The 19,640-nt window shown below is 40.4% G+C and overlaps 2 protein-coding genes across 2 annotated transcripts in view; both read left to right on the top strand.

Moving 5' to 3' along the window:
• LOC134671694 (nose resistant to fluoxetine protein 6-like) overlaps positions 1–16,678 on the top strand; it is a 47,855-nt gene extending 31,177 nt beyond the window's left edge. Inside the window, exons 4-12 of the mRNA XM_063529523.1 lie at positions 186–273; positions 667–833; positions 2,808–2,993; positions 3,648–3,821; positions 5,663–5,737; positions 5,853–5,928; positions 6,909–7,095; positions 9,013–9,155; positions 15,393–16,678. Coding sequence (XP_063385593.1) covers positions 186–273; positions 667–833; positions 2,808–2,993; positions 3,648–3,821; positions 5,663–5,737; positions 5,853–5,928; positions 6,909–7,095; positions 9,013–9,155; positions 15,393–15,515 — 1,219 coding nt within the window. The 3' untranslated portion in view covers positions 15,516–16,678. The remainder of the gene's footprint in view (positions 1–185; positions 274–666; positions 834–2,807; positions 2,994–3,647; positions 3,822–5,662; positions 5,738–5,852; positions 5,929–6,908; positions 7,096–9,012; positions 9,156–15,392) is intronic.
• Positions 16,679–18,231: 1,553 nt separating this feature from the next.
• The window catches only part of LOC134671691 (nose resistant to fluoxetine protein 6-like), a 50,924-nt gene continuing 49,515 nt past the window's right edge, over positions 18,232–19,640 (top strand). Inside the window, exon 1 of the mRNA XM_063529517.1 lies at positions 18,232–18,900. Within this exon, the coding sequence (XP_063385587.1) occupies positions 18,837–18,900 (64 nt within the window). The 5' untranslated portion in view covers positions 18,232–18,836. The remainder of the gene's footprint in view (positions 18,901–19,640) is intronic.

Genomic DNA, 19,640 nt, shown 5'->3' with positions numbered 1-19,640 from the left:
TTATGATTTTAATTTAAAGTAGGCCAGCTTAGGTGCCTTGGGTGGGCTGATTTTGCTATTGATTGTGGTAATTTTAGCACAGAGTCCATACAGAATCCGTAAGGTTGAAGGGCATTATTATCTCCAAAGTATATTCTGTTGTTATTGTGCCCAATTGTAAATTTGGTATTTTTTCATCTTTTCAGAACCATGACGATAGTATGCGTGTTTTTCTCACACAGCGTGTTGATCATGTCATATTCCTACGTGGACAACCCACTTTACATTGAAAAGGTAATATTAATACCATCACTCACACACAAACACACACACCACAGACAGCTACTACACAGATAAGGACAGTTCTTAAACCTTATTGCAAAGATATAAATACTAGAGTCGGAAAGAGAAGAGCGAACAGACTCTGATAATGGCCAGTTAATGTGCGAACGTTGCTTTTAGTCCTTAGACTTACTGACATTCAAATGGGTTAATAAATAGTATAAATACAAAAACTAACTTAAGGTAAGGTGGTGTAAGACGAACATAGCTCACCATAGCATAGCATTGCTCGCTGCAAGACAAACACGATTCCGTATAGTGTTTGTTTTGTCCCGGTGATAGTTCACCTTACCTTACGTGTAACTTGTATTTTCTTAAGTTTAAGAAATACATTATATTCGACAGTCGTACGAAGACCCATTCAAGCAGATCCTCTTCAACGGCAGCCTCGTCACCCACACTTTCTTCGTGATGTCCAGCTTCCTTCTCGCCTACAATCTTCAGATCCACACGGAGCGTCACTCCTTATCTTGGAGCCAGTGGCCCAAAGGCGTGCTGCTGCGGTGGCTGAGGTATGAAGACATATTCTGACCAATGATAGTCCTGATACCTACACGTTCTTCGTGATGTGCAGCTTCCTACTAGCCTATAATCTTCAGATCCACACGGAGCGTCACTCCTTATCTTGGAGCCAATGGCCCAAGGGTGTGCTGCTGCGATGGCTAAGGTATGAAGGCAGATTCTGACCAATGATGGTCTTGAAACCCTCAAGTTCTTTGTGTGCAGCTTCATACTAGCCTACAATATTCAAATCAATACCGAACGATACTCCTTGTCTTGGAGCCAATGGCCCAAGAGCGTGCTGCTGCGATGGTTAAGGTATGAAAACAGATTCTGACCGATGATGGTCTTGAAACCCTCAAGTTCTTTGTGTGCAGCTTCATACTAGTCTACAATATTCAAATCTCCAAACGATACTCCTTGACTTGGAGCCAATGGCCCAAGAGCGTGCTGCTGCGATGGTTAAGGTATGAAAACAGATTCTGACCGATGATGGTCTTGAAACCCTCAAGTTCTTTGTGTGCAGCTTCATACTAGTCTACAATATTCAAATCTCCAAACGATACTCCTTGACTTGGAGCCAATGGCCCAAGAGCGTGCTGCTGCGATGGTTAAGGTATGAAGGCAGATTCTGACCGATGATAGTCATCACCCACACGTTCTTCGTAATGGTCAGTTTTCTTTTGACCTTACAATCTTCAGATTCACACTGAACGGCACTTCTTGTCTTGGAGCCAATGGCCCAAGAGCGTGCTGCTGCGGTGGTTAAGGCATAAACATTCAAACAGATCTTGTCCTATAGCAGCCAAGTAACTTTCTCTTGGCTTTCAATCTAAAGTTCCACTTCGAAAGCCACTGGATGTCCTGAAGTCAGTGGCTCAAGGGCGTATTATTGAAGTGGTTGAGGTATTGAAGACCCTAAACAGGTCATGGCCAATAAGAGCCATGTAGGAACAGCCAGGAGGAGCTGGTCGATATATTTGTTCTAATTTGTTTAAATGCATGTCAACAGTGTCAACACAGTGAATCCTTGTGTACTTTAAGGGTCGACAATGTCCTTAAAATTTCACTAGAATCGCAAGTGTCCGTAACAGCCTACGGTGGCCGCTTATTGTCAGTGAGGCTGTACGCGTGTACCCTTCATTATCAAAGAAAAATATTTTTCCAAAGTGAAGGTTAATTAGTGTCAAGGTTAAGTTGACAATTGTCGTTACATTAGTTCCTATATTTACATAATATTTTAATTTTAGTTGTCGACATTGAAAAAAGCTGTTGTTTTACGAAATTACTTGTTATCTACTGAATTACTCATAGCCGTATCTTAAACCTATGAGATGCAATACATATTGACTTTTGAGTATGTTTGAAAAGGACAAAATTTAACAAAGGTTTGCTAGGGTTCATTGAAAATACCACCCGAAGAGAAAAATAGGTTGTCAGGAGGCTCCGGGACGTGACCGGGCCGGGCCCGCACCGTGCTACGCCCGAGCCCCGGTGATCACGTGATGCTTTCCATAGAAAACGACGCTCCGGAAGCTCCGGCCCGGCCACGGCTCGGTCTAGCGTGAGTCATCCTTTATCTTTACCCGTAGGTACCCGTACTGCAATGAGGATTCTTATATGGAATTGACGGAAATTCTGTCATCTGCCGTAATTCCAGTTGGGACAGTTCACAATAAACTGCCTAAAGATTTTGTCCTACTTTAGTCATAACTACCATAGTTAGTGCATAAAATTCCCAATATTGTCACGAAGGAAAATACAAACATACAAAAGGCGGACTTAATGCTACATGGCATGGCGTTTTGCAATAAAGATTAAATAAATAAAGCTAGGCTTGGCAAAGTAAGATATAATTTGTGCATGACCATTGGATGAAATTCTACGTACGAGTAATATATTCTTTATCATATCTTTCTCAATATTTGTCACTAGATCTTTGTAAACTCCATACTTTTAGTAATGACACCTTCAAACTTTTTCAGGCTAACTCCTACATACGCACTAGTGCTGGCCACGATTTCCACATGGATGCGTCGGTTGGGCAGCGGGCCTCTGTGGGGCCTGGTGGTGGGGGCGGAGGCCGAGGCCTGTCGACAGTACTGGTGGGCGCACGTGCTGTACATCAACAACTATGTGTATGGGGATGCGCATTGCGCTCCGCAAGCTTGGTAAGTTCAGAGTTCATCACTAGCTTATCACTACACCTTATTTATTACTACCCCATATTGTCCCACTGTTGGGCAAAGGCCTCCCTCTTATTTTTCTACGTATCCCTATCTCCCACCAGTCTCTGTCAAAGGCGTCAAGCTCGTCCCGCCATCTCCGACGAGGTCTGCAGTGACGCCTTATAAAACAAAATCCCCCGTCACGTCTGTCTGTTTATGTGTTTTTTTGTTCGCGATAAACTCAAAATCTACTGGACGGATTTTCATGCGGTTTTTACCTAGGTATCAATAGAGTGATTCTTGAGAAATTTTTAGGTGTATAATTTGTTAACTTATGCAAAGCCGGGGCAGGTAGCTAGTACCTTATAATATCATAAGACCTTGTATTACAAGAGGGATTTAGGCTGAACCACGTTAGCACTTTCACTCCATACAAACTATACTACTTACGATCGGGCATCTATAAGTTTGAATAAATTAAAACTCCCACGGGCTTATCTTTCAACAGAACTGCATAGAAGTAAATAATCATGAAATAACCTCTCTCTCTCTCTCTCTCTCTCTCTCTCTCTCTCTCTGTACGCAAACTTCAGTGATGTATTCTTCATTCCGATTATGCAGAAGATTATTAATTCTAAAAGCTCCATTCTTGTTTAGGTATTTGGCAGCGGACACGCAGCTGTTCTGCCTAGGCCTGCTCATCTGTGTGGTGTTCCGGAGCGCTCGGCGGCGCGCGGCGGCTCTCATCTCCATGCTGCTGCTCTCACTGCTGATTACTGCAGCTCACACCTATTGGCAGGATCTTGATGCTGTTGTCATTCAGTCGCCTGAGTAAGTTGCAATTTATCGAATACTGAAGCGGTTTGTAGTGTGTGCCTTACCCACACATACGGTGTTAGCCTACACATGTATCATTTGACGGGCATTATACCAATATTTGCAAATAACATAGCAAGCAGTTGTTTGTCTCAACGCCTTTACCTTACATGGCGATCCTGCCGGGATTCGAACCTGGATACTGCTGAATACTGCAGCTCACGCGTATTGGCAGGATCTTGATGCTGTAGTCATTCAGGCGCCTGAGTAAGTGGCAATATATCGAATACTGAAGCGCTTCGTAGTGCGTCGCAGCGCTGGTCCCATGCTGCTGCTCTCACTGCTGATTACTGCAGCTCACGTCTATTGCTAGGATCTTGATGCTGTTGTCATTCAGTCGCCTGAGTAAGTGGCAATATATCGAATACTGAAGCGCTTCGTGGTGCGTCACAGCGCTGGTCCCATGCTGCTGCTCTCACTGCTGAATACTGCAGCCCACACCTATTGGCAGGATCTTGATGCTATTGTCATTCAGGCGCCTGAGTAAGATGTACCTAACTGGAATATTTGAGATGATGGTCTTATTTGTGTGTTCTTTGGTGGGATGCGGCGCAGATACTGTTAATCACTGCAGCGCGCACCAGGATATAGTTGTCGCCTTCACACTATCTGGAATGATACTTTGATCGATGGTAGAAAAAGTTGTGATAAAAATCATGTAACATTTTTTGTCTCTATGAAACGTCCAATATTGTTATTTTATTTATTTATTTATTTATTTTAATCTTTATTGCACAATATAACAAATAAAGTACAAATGGCGGACTTAATGCCTAAAGGCATTCTCTACCAGTCAACCACCAGGCTAAACAGAAACAGTAGTAGGTGCAGGCATTAAACAAAAAAAAAACGCAGAATAGGTAACTTAAGACATAAAAAAATAGCGATATATAATACATACTAACGAAAATAAACTTACATATACATACTATAATTAAATAAACTTACATATATATTACTTTATGTACCCAGTGCAAAGAATACTATGCCTACGATGGACAATTAACCAGTAAGTTTGTCGAAGAAATGCTTAGGTACGTAACATGCGCTTAAACGAAAGCTTGGTTTGAGCCTGTCTGATATTGAGTGGGAGATCATTCCAAAGCCGGATCGCCTGAACGGTGAAGGAGTTAGAGATAAAACCGGTACGATGAGAAGGAAAAGAAAGCTTGAGACTGCGGGACTCACGAAGGGTGCAACCTGCTCGGGCGGTAATAAAATGAAATTTGGATCTAAGATATTTTGGCGCATTTGGATCAAATAAGATAGTGTATAGTGTGCACAGAATACGTGACGACCTCCGTTCACGAATAGGGAGCCAGTTAAGTCGACGGCGATATGCAGATATGTGATCATATTTACGGAGTCCGAAAATAAATCTGATGCTGTTATTAAGAAGCCGATCCAGTTTGCTCAGAGAGACTTCTGTGATATTCGCGTAACACACATCAGCATAGTCTATAATAGGTAACACAAGAGCCTGTACAAGGAGAACCTTGGTGCCAGTCGGAAGGAAATTTTTAAGCCGGTATAGGGCTCTAAGGGTGTTAGTGACCCGACGACATACGTCAGACACCTGACTATTTTCTAAGCCGATGCAGAAAAACTTTTTATTTCCAAAAGGAATATACGCATAATTCTTGGGATTAATCACCAAGTGGACCCTGGGGTTCCATGAGCCGTGGAGAAAAGTCGGTACAAACGCTAGGAAGATGATTTCCAATAGTTGATAGGTCTTCTTTATGTATTTCACATACTTATGGGATATCTTGTAATGTATTGACTAATTATTACAGAAAATACCGCAATCTCTACGCAACCGACGACACCTTCCGCCTCCTCTATATCCGGGGCCACACGAACCTGTCGACCTACACGTTGGGGCTGGCTGGTGGTTTTTTGACCTACCACTGGCAACAGGAGGGAAAGGACATGAGCAGATTTAAGGTACCTCCTTTATATCCGGGGCCACACGAACCTGCCCACCTACACATTGGGGCTGGCTGGTGGTTTCCTGACCTACTACTGGCAGCAGGAGGGGAAGGACATGAGCAGATTTAAGGTACTGTCTCCTTTACATCCAGGGCCACACGAACCTGCCCACCTACACATTGGGGCTGGCTGGTGGTTTCCTGACCTACTACTGGCAGCAGGAGGGGAAGGATATGACCAGATTTAAGGTACTGTCTACTTTACATCCGGGGTAACACGACCCTACCCACCTACATGTTGGGGCTGGCTGGTGGTTTCCTGACCTACTACTGGCAACAGGAGAGGAAGGACATGAGCAGATTTAAGGTACCTCCTTTATATCCGGGGCCACACGAACCTGTCGACCTGCACATTGGGGCTGGCTGGTGGTTTCCTGACCTACTACTGGCAGCAGGAGGGAAAGGACATGAGCAGATTTAAGGTACTGTCTCCTTTACATCTGGGGCCACACAAACCTGCCCACCTACATGTTGGGGCTGGCTGGTGGTTTCCTGACCTACTACTGGCAACAGGAGGGGAAGGATATGAGCAGATTTAAGGTACAGTTGCCATCAGATATAGCTGGGCAGCTGCTACAAATACCAATATCTAAGACTGCCTGCATTGTCAAGGCGCTAAGAGTGCGTGTTCAGATGTTTTTCAGAAGGTAGGTCGCTCTGATATATCTGATGGCGACTGTACTTTGATCAAACGCATACTCCTATTACTACAATTCACGTTATTTTCGCGCCACTAATTCCAAATTCAAACTGGCTGGATAGTACAATATAAGTTGCAGCGACTAAGGAGGAATCTTGAGGAGGTAGGTAGTCTACAGCCTACATCGACTGCGATGACTGTATAGGCCAATGGTCATTTCTGGATGCATCGATCACAGATGTGTCTTGACTCCTGGGGTGGGGTGGGAATTTCGTTCACTTCTTTCACTGGCAGATAATGAAAATTTAAGTAAATTTCAGCATGGCCCTAATCTTTCTAACGCTTATCAATTCTGTGCTACTCATTTACTTCCTTGATTAACTTCCTATTTAATCAGTTTTTTTCTTTCAGAAATTCAGATGGATCGTGTGGCTGCTATTCCCCATAGCCGTGGGTGTGATCCTGTCTGGAGGTCTGTTCTATCCGGACGGTCCCCGAGCGTCGGTGGCGCTCCGCGTGTTGTACGCGGCCCTGTACAAACCGGTCTTCCAGACATGTGTGGTGCTGTTTATCATTAGTTGCGTCTTTAAGCTAGAAGGTGAGTTGGTTTTAAAGTAAAGGTTCAAATATATACCAACTTTTGACGACCAGTCTGACCTAAAGGGTAGTGACCCTGCCTATGAAGCCGATGGTCCTGGGTTCGAATCCTGGTAAGGGCATTTATTTGTATGATGATACAGATATTTGTTCCCGAGTCGTGGTTGTTTTCTGTATACATGTGTAAGTATTTATATATTATATGTATATATCGTTGTCTGAGTACCCACAACACAAGCCTTCTTGAGCTTACCGTGGGGCTTAGGGCAATTTGTGTAAAAATGTCCTATAATATACCTATATATACATACCAACTAGCTTTTACCCGCGACTTCGTCTGCGTGGAATTAGTGACAGCAGCTAAAGTAGGTATAGCGTCTGGATAGTGCTAATAGCAATCATTAAATTCGCGCATTGCTTATTAGGCATTCATTAACTCTTTCAATTCCACTTTGCACTCTCTTCAGGGATGATTTCCGACATAAAAACTATCCTATGTCCTTCTCTGGGACTCAAACTATCTCTATACCAAATTTCAACTAAATCGATTTAGCGGCTTAAGCGTGAAGAGGCAACAAACAGACAGACACACTTTCGCCTTTATAATATTAGCATGGACAGTATGGATTAAACATCAAGTTGTCATAACCTTAGCTAACCACAACAGTGGTCACCAGTCAGGAGAATTCTTAATGCACTATACGGACTGTTATTCAAGCCAGTTTCTCAGACATGTATGGTACAGTTTATTATCACTATTATCAGCTGTGTCTTCAAGATAAAAGGTAAGCTGGGCTACTAGTGGTGGTGATCCTCTCCGGAGGACTTTAGTCCCACTTTAGGTCCCCGGTATTGTATACGCCGGTATTTCAGACGTGCGTGGTCTTTATTATCAGCTGTGTCTTCAAGTTAGAGAGTGAGCTGGTACAAGTGGTTTGGATTGCTTGATACCAACCCAAACAATCGATAAATTAACCATATTGGTCTCATATACAGTTATTGGTTGTAGAATCAGCGCCGCATGTTTTGTGGAAGGTCACTGGTCAAACGACAACTTTTGAAACCAGAGTTTCCGCATATCTATGGGGCCATAACCATAAGATACATATCTACATAATCATAAATACTTTATTTCAAATAAACTATCTATGTATAACATATTGAATATAAAATAACTTATTAAAATAAACTAAAACTACAAAGAAATTAAAATTAATACTAAAATAAAAGAAACTTACCTATAAAATAAAAACCTAATTATAAAAAGAATACCCCCTCTAGCAGGTCCGCCTGTGGCATGGTACCCATTACGCTGGCGGCGTTTCCTCGCTGAACCGCCAGGGCGATTCGTTGCGAGAAATACGCGCCAGCTCTGGGATCCCCTGTGGCGTCAATCAGCCGTCCCGACAGGGCCCTCACAAGCTGTTAAACTAGAAACTTGAATTTTCTTAAACAACAAGTCTTCCAATAATTTGTTCCATAGAGTACCTCTCAAATTATTGGGTTTAATATGTTTTAACTTTGGGGTACAGAATACAGATAATATAAATAGATTGTGATCGTTGTTGCGGAGCTGGTTGCGATGCCTAATATAATTGGCGAAATCAAAGCCACACGACTCCGCTGGCTTGGTCACCTGGAGAGGATGGGGGAGGATCGTGCTGTGAGAAGAGCGTATGTAGGGCACCCGGGGGTAAACGTCCGTCTGGGCGTCCCAGATACCGCTGGAGTGACGAAGCCCAAAAGACCTGTCTGCCCTCGGAATACCCAACTGGCGTGAAGTGGCGGAGAATAGGGCAGAGTGGCGCTCTCTTTTGTCAGAGGCCAAGATCCTCTTTGGGTCACTGAGCTAGTGATGTATGTATGTGTGTGATTTCTGTTGTAATCCAAAAATATTAAAGTATTGTATTCTTTGCAGGTGTGTACCGCGGCATAGTGGAGTGGCGTGGATGGGCGTGGAGCGGGCGAGTCTCATACGGAGCTTTCTTGCTACATACCTTATTCCAACGTGGTCTCGTCGGTGCTGTCACTGCCCCTGTGCATATGACAGATTACTATGTGGTACGTACAATCTTCAGTACATGTGTAGTGGATACACAAAGTTCTATGTATAGTCTGATATAAAAAAAAAGTTAAAATATACTCAGACACACCAACTTTGTCAGTAGAAAAAGGCGCGAAATTTGAATTTTCTATGAGAAGTCAAATAATGAATAAAAACAGAAGTCACTTTGCGGAAATTCTTTTCGTGGATTAGCAAAGTTATATTTTGATATTAATTACGAGAAGTCTACTCTTCGCGCCTATATTATTTAAATTTGTTGTCTACTTCTAATGACAAAGTTGGTGTGCCAAATGACGCAATCATAATATATGTATAGGCATATAGGAACCTATATACATAATACCAATGAATGCCACTGTCAAAAATAATCTGCATAACTAGTTTAGAATAGATGTGGCCGTATTGTCATACCAATGATTTTTAAATTGGCGTTCTACTGATAACATTATCATAATTTTCTCATGATTAATTTAATAAGTACCTACTTAAGGTTGACTTACGCTAGACCGGGCCGGGGCCGAACCGGAGCTTCCTATGGAAAGCACCATCAGCACCACCACCGTCATAGAAAATTACATATCGGACGCCTCGGCCTGGTATAGCGTGAGTCATCCTTTAAGGGCTTACCAGTTCGTCCGGTCTCCTCAGTTCAAGATCAAGTTCAAAGTTCATATATACATTATTCATGTAAGATTCTCCGATTGATGTAAATATTATTCCATAATAATATTGGATTATTATTATACAGGTTAAATTTTTACTCTCGTGACTCTCGTTAAATTCTTTTTTTTTCGGGTTTGTACCTCAAAAGGAAAAAATGGGAACCCTTATAGGATCATTCGTGCTTCTGTCTGATGTCTGACTGTCCGTCACAGCCTATTTTCTCGGAAACTACTAAACCAATTAAATTGAAATTTGGTACACATATGTTAATTAGTGACCCAAAGACGGACATGTAACGCAAATAGATGAATTTTGTGAAAATGAAAAACCAAACTATAACATGATATAATATGAAAGAGCTCATTTTGAGTATTCTAAATACATATTTTTTTTACAATTTTAAAATATAACTTAAGTTTCAAGATGACATGTACTGGAACCGCGTCGAACACCAGTACTGTCACCTGCAATAGTATGTTACTCTTGGAAGGCCGCAAAAATATGGGGCCCAATAGATTTCACGACTCTTCGCTTTCCGAACAGACTCTAGCTGATTTGTTCTCGGTCATAGACAAACTACTTATAATGAAATAAATATATACCTACATACAAACATGAACGCTGAAAACAACACACTCTTTTTTTGTTTGGGCAGTCGTGTAATAATGAAGGCCTAAAGCAGGCCACTGACGAGCCTTCCAAATGGATGCCGTTACAATTAAATGATCCAAATGGACGGCATCCTAATATTAAACATTGTACGTTTTTGACATTCACGGACCGATTTTGGATTGTTGGAAGGCTCGTCAGTGGCCACCTTTACGTTATGGGCCCACACGAGGGTCTTTTCAGCGTCGGCGCGGCGTCTAACCAGCGCTATGGAAAGTGGCGTCACCCCGCAGTTGCACCAACGTTGCGTAGAGCAGCCGCCATAGAGTTGACATGACTAGACGCCGTCGCTCGGGCGACGCAGACGCTAGTGTGGGGTAGTCAATAAGTGGTAAACACTTTATTGCACAAAACAAGTATATAACACATAGAGAATACAGTAAATGTGACAAAGGCGAACTTATCCCGTTAAGGGATCTCTCCCAGCTAACCTGGTAAGGGCTTACCCTTCGATAAGGGTAGGGACCCTTAGGTAAGGGTAGCTTTATCGATTTTTCGCACTCGAAAACCCCCCATATAGCAAATATCATCGAAATCGTTAGAGCAGTTTCATAGATCCCCAAAATTTTCATATAATTATACGAGAATGGCGGCTCGATTCGGAAAATGAATTAGATTTCTACTAGTCTTCAACAAGTTACGATATGGATAGTTTAAATATATTTGTAAGATTTGACGTTTCCGCGATTCTGGAGGTCCTCTTGAACGATTTCGACAAGTTATGACTTACTTATGTTACTAACTTTATTGGGACATAAAAATACACACTAAGATATCCAAGTCACATCTAGTCGATATCTAATGTAGATCTAGTTGATCTCTAAATCGTCTCTAGATCTTGTGATTATCTCGAAATCCGAATAGGCCTGTGGCTCGTTTAAAGGGTATAAGATTATTCGGAGCGCCTCTCGCGCCCACCAATTTTTACTAACAACGAGTATATTCACGTAACGGTTGATGTCATAATAATATTCAAATTCGTCCTTTTTTCCCACATTTTACAAGCTTGTTGTTCTTGACTCGTAGGGCTCGTCTTTAGCGTAATTAGACCCTACCAGGGTCGGTGTCAGGGTCTAATTATCTTATTTAAACAACAGCTTATTGGAAACATATTATGTTTTGTTAAGCTGACAACTCCGTAGATTTAAATGTACACTATTTTCACACAGTATTTTCTATGAAAATGGGCCTTAACCGCGTATACCTACACGTAATTAAGCTTTCATTTCTCATGCTCTGAAAGAGGGTCATTGTTGTTTTAAAAGGTGTGCAGAAAATGATACGTTTCTGCACTAGAGCATTTTAGGCCCCCCCCACATCTGGCGTCTTTCGAGCGTCGGCGTCTGTCGGCGTCGGTCCAGCGCTATGGAAAATGACGTCGCTGCGCAGTTGCGTCGACGCTGCGTCGACGTTGCGTCGACGTCGGCCATAGAATTGTAGACTCCGACGCTCGAAAGACGCCAGATGTGGGGGGGCCCTAAAATAATCCGGGGGTGAGACGATTGGCTAATAAAGCTCGCCATACACGCACCGTTATGTAGCTGCCGCTGTACTGCTTAAAGTTTCCTCGTATATCGTTATTTATGGAATAGGGGGTCAAATATCAGAAAGGAAATTGTATAACAAATCCATTTATACCCAAATTTCAATTGCTTATCGTGAAAATAATCGTACTTGGTACCTAAGGGCCCCCCCACATCTGGCGTCTTTCGAGCGTCGGCGTCTACAATTCTATGGCCGACGTCGACGCAACGTCGACGCAGCGTCGACGCAACTGCGCAGCGACGTCATTTTCCATAGCGCTGGACCGACGCCGACAGACGCCGACGCTCGAAAGACGCCAGATGTGGGGGGGGGGGCTTAGATCCGGTATTTTTTAAATGAATATATTTAAAGCTAGACTTTTTTGGCTTCAAAGAGGAGGTTCCCAATTAATTGGTTTCTTCGAATAGTTTTGTAAAATGATTGAAGAGGTACTATTTTGTGAAGTCAGTTCTTTGTTTGTTAGTAGTTAATTAAGTCTGTTAAAATGTCACGGTATTTGAACCATAAAAGTACCTAACCGGTCTCCAAATTAACATTATTATAAAATAATAAGTTTATTAGGCACAAGATAGTCGAGTGATCAGGTGCGTCATCCAAACCGGTCGTGGGTTCAAATCCCGTCTCGCATTTACTAATATGTTTCTCAAAACGAATGTACGAAACTTCATCTAGATGTCAGCGGCCGATCGTAAGATCAGGCATATCGTGAAATTCCTAGGCATATCGTGAAATCGACTCGTTCCCTGAGTCGACGGAGCCCCGCTACGCGGGGCTCCTATTTCTGGGCAGTTTGCCCTTCGGGCATCTGAAGCAACCTAACGAACCTATCCTACTTAGTACCTACTTATATATTGGTTTAATGTGCTTATCGTCAAAACATTACACAGGAACATTACGATCTGCCTGATCTTACGATCGGCCGCCGACATAGACACGCGGCAACGCGTCAAGCCAAGTTCAAAAGAAGAGAGCGACGCAGCGACCGTGTGTCGTTATACCTACATATAATGTATGTAATTATTACACGAACCATTTGGAGCCACTTTTGACCCCTATGTAACTCAAAGTGTATTATTAAACAGAAACATATGAATTGGGTTCATTTATTAAGAGCCTTTAGGCTAACTAATAGATCCCTAAATTTCAAGAATCTAACTCACAACCGGTTATTAAGATACAAACATCTAAAAATCGGAATTTTTCTCAATGACTGACTGACTGACAAAAAGTCAATGGAAGTAGATGGGTGGGTGGTTCGTTTTTTTTAGCATTAGAAAGAACTTGCAAGAAGGTAACCGATCTTGACATGTCGTTTAATTGAAAAACGCTTTTTAAAAATCAAAAACGATTACTTATGAAAGCAGAAGAATATAAATGATCGTATTAGATTCATAATTGTTACATATTTGCAGTAATTTATTTTTAAAATATGTTTTTTAATTAAAAGACACATGAAGATTGTTTACCTTATTTCTTATGCTAAAAAAACGAACTATAGGAGGGGTAAGAAATAAGGAAATATCCTTTGATTTCCTGTTTATATATTTTATAAATAACGATTTTAGTAATAAATAAAATATAAATTGTTTTAATATTACTTAACATGTTTACATAAATAATAATGGCGACATCTAAACCCTCCAGGCAAACTTGCACGGTTCACGGTAATCCGGTTTGTCATGTGGTTTTACCCGGAAGCGCCAAGCAGTGTTGCCAATTCGGATTTTGAAAAAATGTTAGACTAATGTCTAGATTACGTCAAAATAATGCCAAAGTTTTTTGAAATATGCTAAAAAAATGCTAAAATGTCACTTGAAATTAGACACTTAAAACACATAATTTTTTCAAATTTGCTGCCTTTTTCTACTGACAAGATCAGTTTGGCCAACTTTATATAGTCCGTCGACGTCCATCCTTCCACAAAAGTCAATAATATGAACCACATATTTAAGGCGATGGCGCATATTGTTGCTGCCAAGTTGGTGCAAACTTGGCCTAGACTAAAATTGTGCTAAAAAATTTGCCAGATGCTAAATGGAAAAATTTTTAGCCAAGGGGAGTGAAAATATGCCAGATCTGGCATAATTTATGCCCAGTTGGCAACACTGGCGCCAAGTGTATGTAGTAACAGCATAGGCCCAGAGGGTCTACCGCGAACCACGTTCGACGTGTTGCCTCCCTGTCACACTTACGTACGAATTTACAAGAGCGACAGGTGTGGTTCGACAGCCGACGTCATTAATGATTTGCTCTTACGCAAGACGCGACACGGGGTTAATGCCACGCTGTTTTACATAATATCACATTGTGTAGCTACACTTCTTAATATACTTACGTATGTACATAGACATTATCGCTAAATTTACAGTGAATGACGAGGAAACATAATATTTAAAAAAAAATGGCTGGATATTTTTAGTTCAGATAATTTTCAAACATGGTTTTAGTGCGCCGAACATTTTATTTTATTTTATGTCTCTTATTTTCTGCACCGTAGTGCCGTCACAGAATAAATAATAGTACTAGGTAGAGAAGACTCACTCTCTAACAAAACGCGTCTGTCACGATCAGCACAGATATGGCCGCTAGGTGGCGACAGCGCCACGCGCGGCTTATGGCAAACCTCAAAATTGGGGTCGAACGGATGGAGTTTTAGCTACCTGTAGCAAAGCGACGAAATCGCGGAGTGAGCCACGCCTGGTACCGTGTCTAAATATCTGTAGTGTACGCGTTTGCGTTAAGTGTCATTTTGTATGGGATTTTGAGTTTCCAAAACGTCCCGCTTGGCGCGCTGTTCGTACTACCATACAAAAATAGACAGCAGAAACGCGATCGCACGTCACGATATTTAATGAAATACTCGTATATCTACACTGAAATTTACACCAACTCAATCTTTCGGTTGGCTGGTAGGGAACTGGCATTAATTCCACCATTTGTACTTTCATGTATTGTTTTTTTATACCACATCGGTGGCAAAAAAGCATACGGCCTGCCTGATGGTAAGCGGTCACCGTAGCCTAAGGAAGCCTGCAACTCCAGCGGTGTTACATGCGCGTTGCCGACCTTTTAAAAACCTGTACACTCCTTTTTTGAAGACTGTAGAGCCTCTGGAAAGCCTCGGACGGGAGCTCATTCCACAGCCGGAGCGTCCGCGGGAGGAAATTCCTCTTAAATCGCATAGTACGTGACCATTTAGGTTCTAGGGTGTGAGGATGAGCACCCTGCCGATGGCGAGCGGTGCGGTGATAGAATTAGAAAGCGGCCGTTGGCATCATATCAAACAATTCCTCAGAGCATGTATTGTGCAGTAATGTTTAAATAAATAAATAATAGTGTATGTGTATTTGTTTCAGTTGACGGTGCTGAGCGCAAGCATTTTCCTCTCGTTCCTTGGAGCTGGAATCTTCTGGGTCTGCGTGGAGGCCCCTGTCGCCGCCATCACCAAGGCTGCCCTGACCCCCGATAGGAAAGCTTAAAAGCTATACACCATATTTGAGTCTGTTCGGAAAGAGAAGAGTGGCATAGCGAATTTGAAATAGAGAGTTCCATCGCTCGAAAAGATACCATACCTTTGGCCTATAGTCGAGTAGATTGCGGTTATATTAATATTTAATAAGTTGACACGTATAAGTGAAAGAATAAGGATCAAAGTCAAATGGCGTTCTAACAGTTTTATTTTTGTATCTTATTGACATGTACGTCTACACCGTATTAAACAAAAAAAAATGTTCTGTCGAAAGATGGCAGTAAATTTACAGTGGCTACATGATTTTCTTTGACAATCCGTTTTTCCGAACAGGCTAAGCGTTTAGCTAACATCTTCTTGACGTTCTTTGGAATCTTTGGAGCTGGAAACCTGTGGGTGTGCGTGGAGGCTCCTATCGCCGCCATCACCAAGGCTGCCCTAACACCCGACAGAAAACAAAAACGCTTGTCCGATGGATTAGTGGCTATTAAGTGTTCATTTGTTTTATGCTAGGGAGTACCGGTGTGGCTGATGTCACGTGGTTTTATTGCTCAATATAGACTTAGTTTTGATTTTATCGATGTACCTGAGTTTTTCTCGTTTGAACAATCTGGGTTGATTAAAGTATTGTATAATGTAAAATTGAAGGGATGTTTACAAAAAGAACATAACTGCTTAGAGCGGTTAACACTTTTTTAAGAACATGGTTAATCGTTTCAGGTGTCAACCAGTGTAGTCAGTTATGTTGTTTTTGTAAACATCCCTTCAATTGTAAATGTACCAAGTATTGAAAATTTTTGTGAAGATTACAATTTAGAGAATGGAGAGTACAAGTAGCAACACTCTTAACTGTCCATCGGTGGACGTTATGTCGGTGGGCGATGGTACTGAGGGGTATTTTAAATATTAGTATAGGTACTATTTTTTATCTCAATACGCCTATTTGATACATATACTTATACATAGATCTCGCAACTTAAGGTGAACACGAATGTATGATGAATGGATGGGAATTTAATCTCATAAAATTTTAGTAATAAGAGTGATTAGTTTTTAAGATTACTTAGTAAAGAAAATGATACTTGAATAATGAATAATTGAGCAAAATAGCTAGAAACGGAGATTTTTAGTAAAGTTGTCTAATAAAAACTAATATAGGTACCTATATCAAAACGTCTTTCATTGAACATAATCAAACCCTTATATACCTAGTTACTCTTTTTAGGGTGCCGGTTCAATATTAGGTAACAGGAGGTACCTGGGTCTGTACGTTTTTTTCTATTCTGTTTTTATAAGAACTAGGTTATTTCAAACAGCGCTAAAAACGGCCAAAAACTCAAAACGGTTAGACACAAATAATTTCTTTCTCATTTCATTTCTACAATTTCGTTACGATTGGTTTAGTTTTGGGAGGAGGAAAATATCGAGAACTAAAGCTCGATTTCTGAGTTTTTTACGCAGGATATTTCACTTAATGTGCTGTTGTCCTTGTCGCACGAATTTTATTAGCCACCCCTGTCAGCGCGATGGAAATATTTAACTAAAATTCTCAAATCTGAGAACGGGCTCAGCTGATAATTCCTCTCGCTAAATCGCCTTTTCATACAAACGTAGTCCTCATTTTCCTCTCTGGATATTATATTATATATTATATCATAGCCTTTTCTTCCATATTCCTTTTAGTTTGGCTATGTATTTTTGAGCGAGTCGTTTTACAGTGAAACCTGGTTAAGTGGGACCTGGATAAGTGAGAAATCTCTATAGCTGGGACTCATGGTGCGGTCCCGACACTTTAGCACTGAATTACCTCTGTTACTGAGAAGAAACGAACCTCTATAACTGGGATTCGTTGTTGTGATTTTATAGTCACATTTACCTCTATAATTGAGACCGAGAGTGTATTTTACCTCTTTTACTGAGACTATATTTATAAGATTACATTTTCCTATTTGTTTTTTTGAATTGTATAGGGAATTGACTTCTGTATCTGAGATAACGTCAATCTATGACCTCTCTAACTTGGACTTCATTGAACAATTTCCGTATTCTTCTCTTAGTCTATCCACAAATTCCGCATTTGCCTAATTGTGTCTAAACAACTTCAAGTTTGATTTAGTTAATTTATGTAAGTAGTTAAAACTATCGAAACGAAAGCTGAAATTTTGATACCTAACACGAAAAAATATTTTTTTATTTATTAAATTTCTAATACGCAATGAAGTCCGTATCAAATTTAATTTAATTTTGAAATATCTATCCCTTGGAGAATCATTCAAAATAAATTCAAAGAAATATTTAAACTGACTTTAAAAATATTTAAGGACAAGGATTATTTTACCTTATTTTTAAAGATAATTAGTAAATACCTTATTAACCATCTCTATAACTGAGATTATATCCTCTATTCTCACCTCTATTAATGGGACCCTCTGTACTTGAGACAGAAATTTATTTGTACCTGGCTAACTGGGAGCCTGGGTAAGTGGTAAACCTCTTTAAGTGAGACAAATTTGCTCGTCCCTTGAGATCCCACTTATCCAGGTTTCACTGTATTTGTTTATATGGATATTGGATCCCTGTCTGGGTGAAGGCCTCCTCCAGTTTTTTCCAACTTTCTCTGTCTTCTCCTGTCTCCATCCAATGGTTTCCCGCTATTTAGGTAATAGAATAGAATAGAATAGGTTTTATGTCTTCGGACCAGGCCGCGTAGCCAAGATGCCGATCGCTTACGCTCCGTAGCGATCGAAACGCAACTGTCACTGTCGCACCAATATGGAAGAGTGATAGAGAGACATAATGCTTTTCGTTGTCGAAGCGATAGCGATTGTAACCTTGGCTAGGCCGGCAGCTTCGGACCTTGAGGACCAGTCTCTGGATATTAAGTAACATTACTAAAAATATTTTGACACAATTTTTTGTGTACATCAAATACAGCTATGACCATACGTTTGATTTTTATCGAATTTTTAAGTATTACAAAAAATAGGAGCATTTAAAAATTTGTATGAAATCTGTTTATCACTCCTAATTTTTACAATAATCAAAAAATGTAAATAAATCAAACATCACACATAGCTATGGTTAAAATACATAAAATTATTTACCATAATGTCAATATTCAGAGAGGAAAATGGGGGCCACGTTTTTATGGCGAAGCGACCGTCCCCTTTCCCATTAACAGTCTATCTTACCTCGTCTCTACAACCAAACCTGCCCTAGCCAGTTACGCCATTCATGCTGCGTCTGCGCACAACATTTTCGTTAATTTCAACAGTGACGGCGAGAGTGACTGTTGTTTTAGTTTTTTTTTTGTGTTAGTGAAAAAGACAAAATGAAGTTTTTACTGCTGATGTTCCTTCTTCATCAGTCTTCTGGAGTTATTTATCATTTAAATTGTGAGTTAATTTAGTTATCATTAACAATTATTAAAATTAAGTTTAAACTAAATAAATTTAAACTAATAAAATGAATAAATAAATTTTAAGGTTTATAAGTTTTGTTATTGAATAAATCTTAGCAAACGTTATCATTTGAATTTTGAGTGTGAAAATTAATGCTAAAAATTAGCAATATTCTGTAAATTTCATTAGGTACAGTACCTATATTCGTAATAATTATACGAAAAAAAAAATCTTTCTGAACATATATATGAGAAGGTGTAACAAGTTAAAATTAATGTAATGAGCTTTAATTATTAAAATGCATCGACCGTCCAGTGGCGCCCTCATTGGGGGAAATTTGTTTTCTAATAAGCCAATTAATGCATTTTCACTTAAAAGTGCACCATTTACTTTTTTTCGAAAATCTATAAACTTTTGGGTTATTTCTACGCAGAATCACCAGGACTATCGATTTAAAAAGAAAAAAAATGTTAGTTTTGTAGCGCATTTTCATATACATTTTGTATTGACCGTTACAAAACTGACACCCAAAATTTGTATGAAAAACTGGAGACATTTTTTTCTTTGTCTCAATCAATAGTACGTAGGTACTCGTGATTCTGAGTCTAAATAACCCAAAAGCTGATGGTTTTTCGAAAAAGTAAACGGTACCATTTTTCTGAAAACCCCCCTTCAACTAAACGCAAAATGGTGGCCACATTTTTCCGTTTAAGTGATGTGATAAAATAAAATAA

The sequence above is a fragment of the Cydia fagiglandana genome, chromosome 16 (genome assembly GCF_963556715.1).
Source record: "Cydia fagiglandana chromosome 16, ilCydFagi1.1, whole genome shotgun sequence".
Lineage (NCBI taxonomy): Eukaryota > Metazoa > Arthropoda > Insecta > Lepidoptera > Tortricidae > Cydia > Cydia fagiglandana.
Note: the sequence above shows the minus strand (reverse complement) of the source record. Positions and strands in the feature narration are given on the sequence as shown.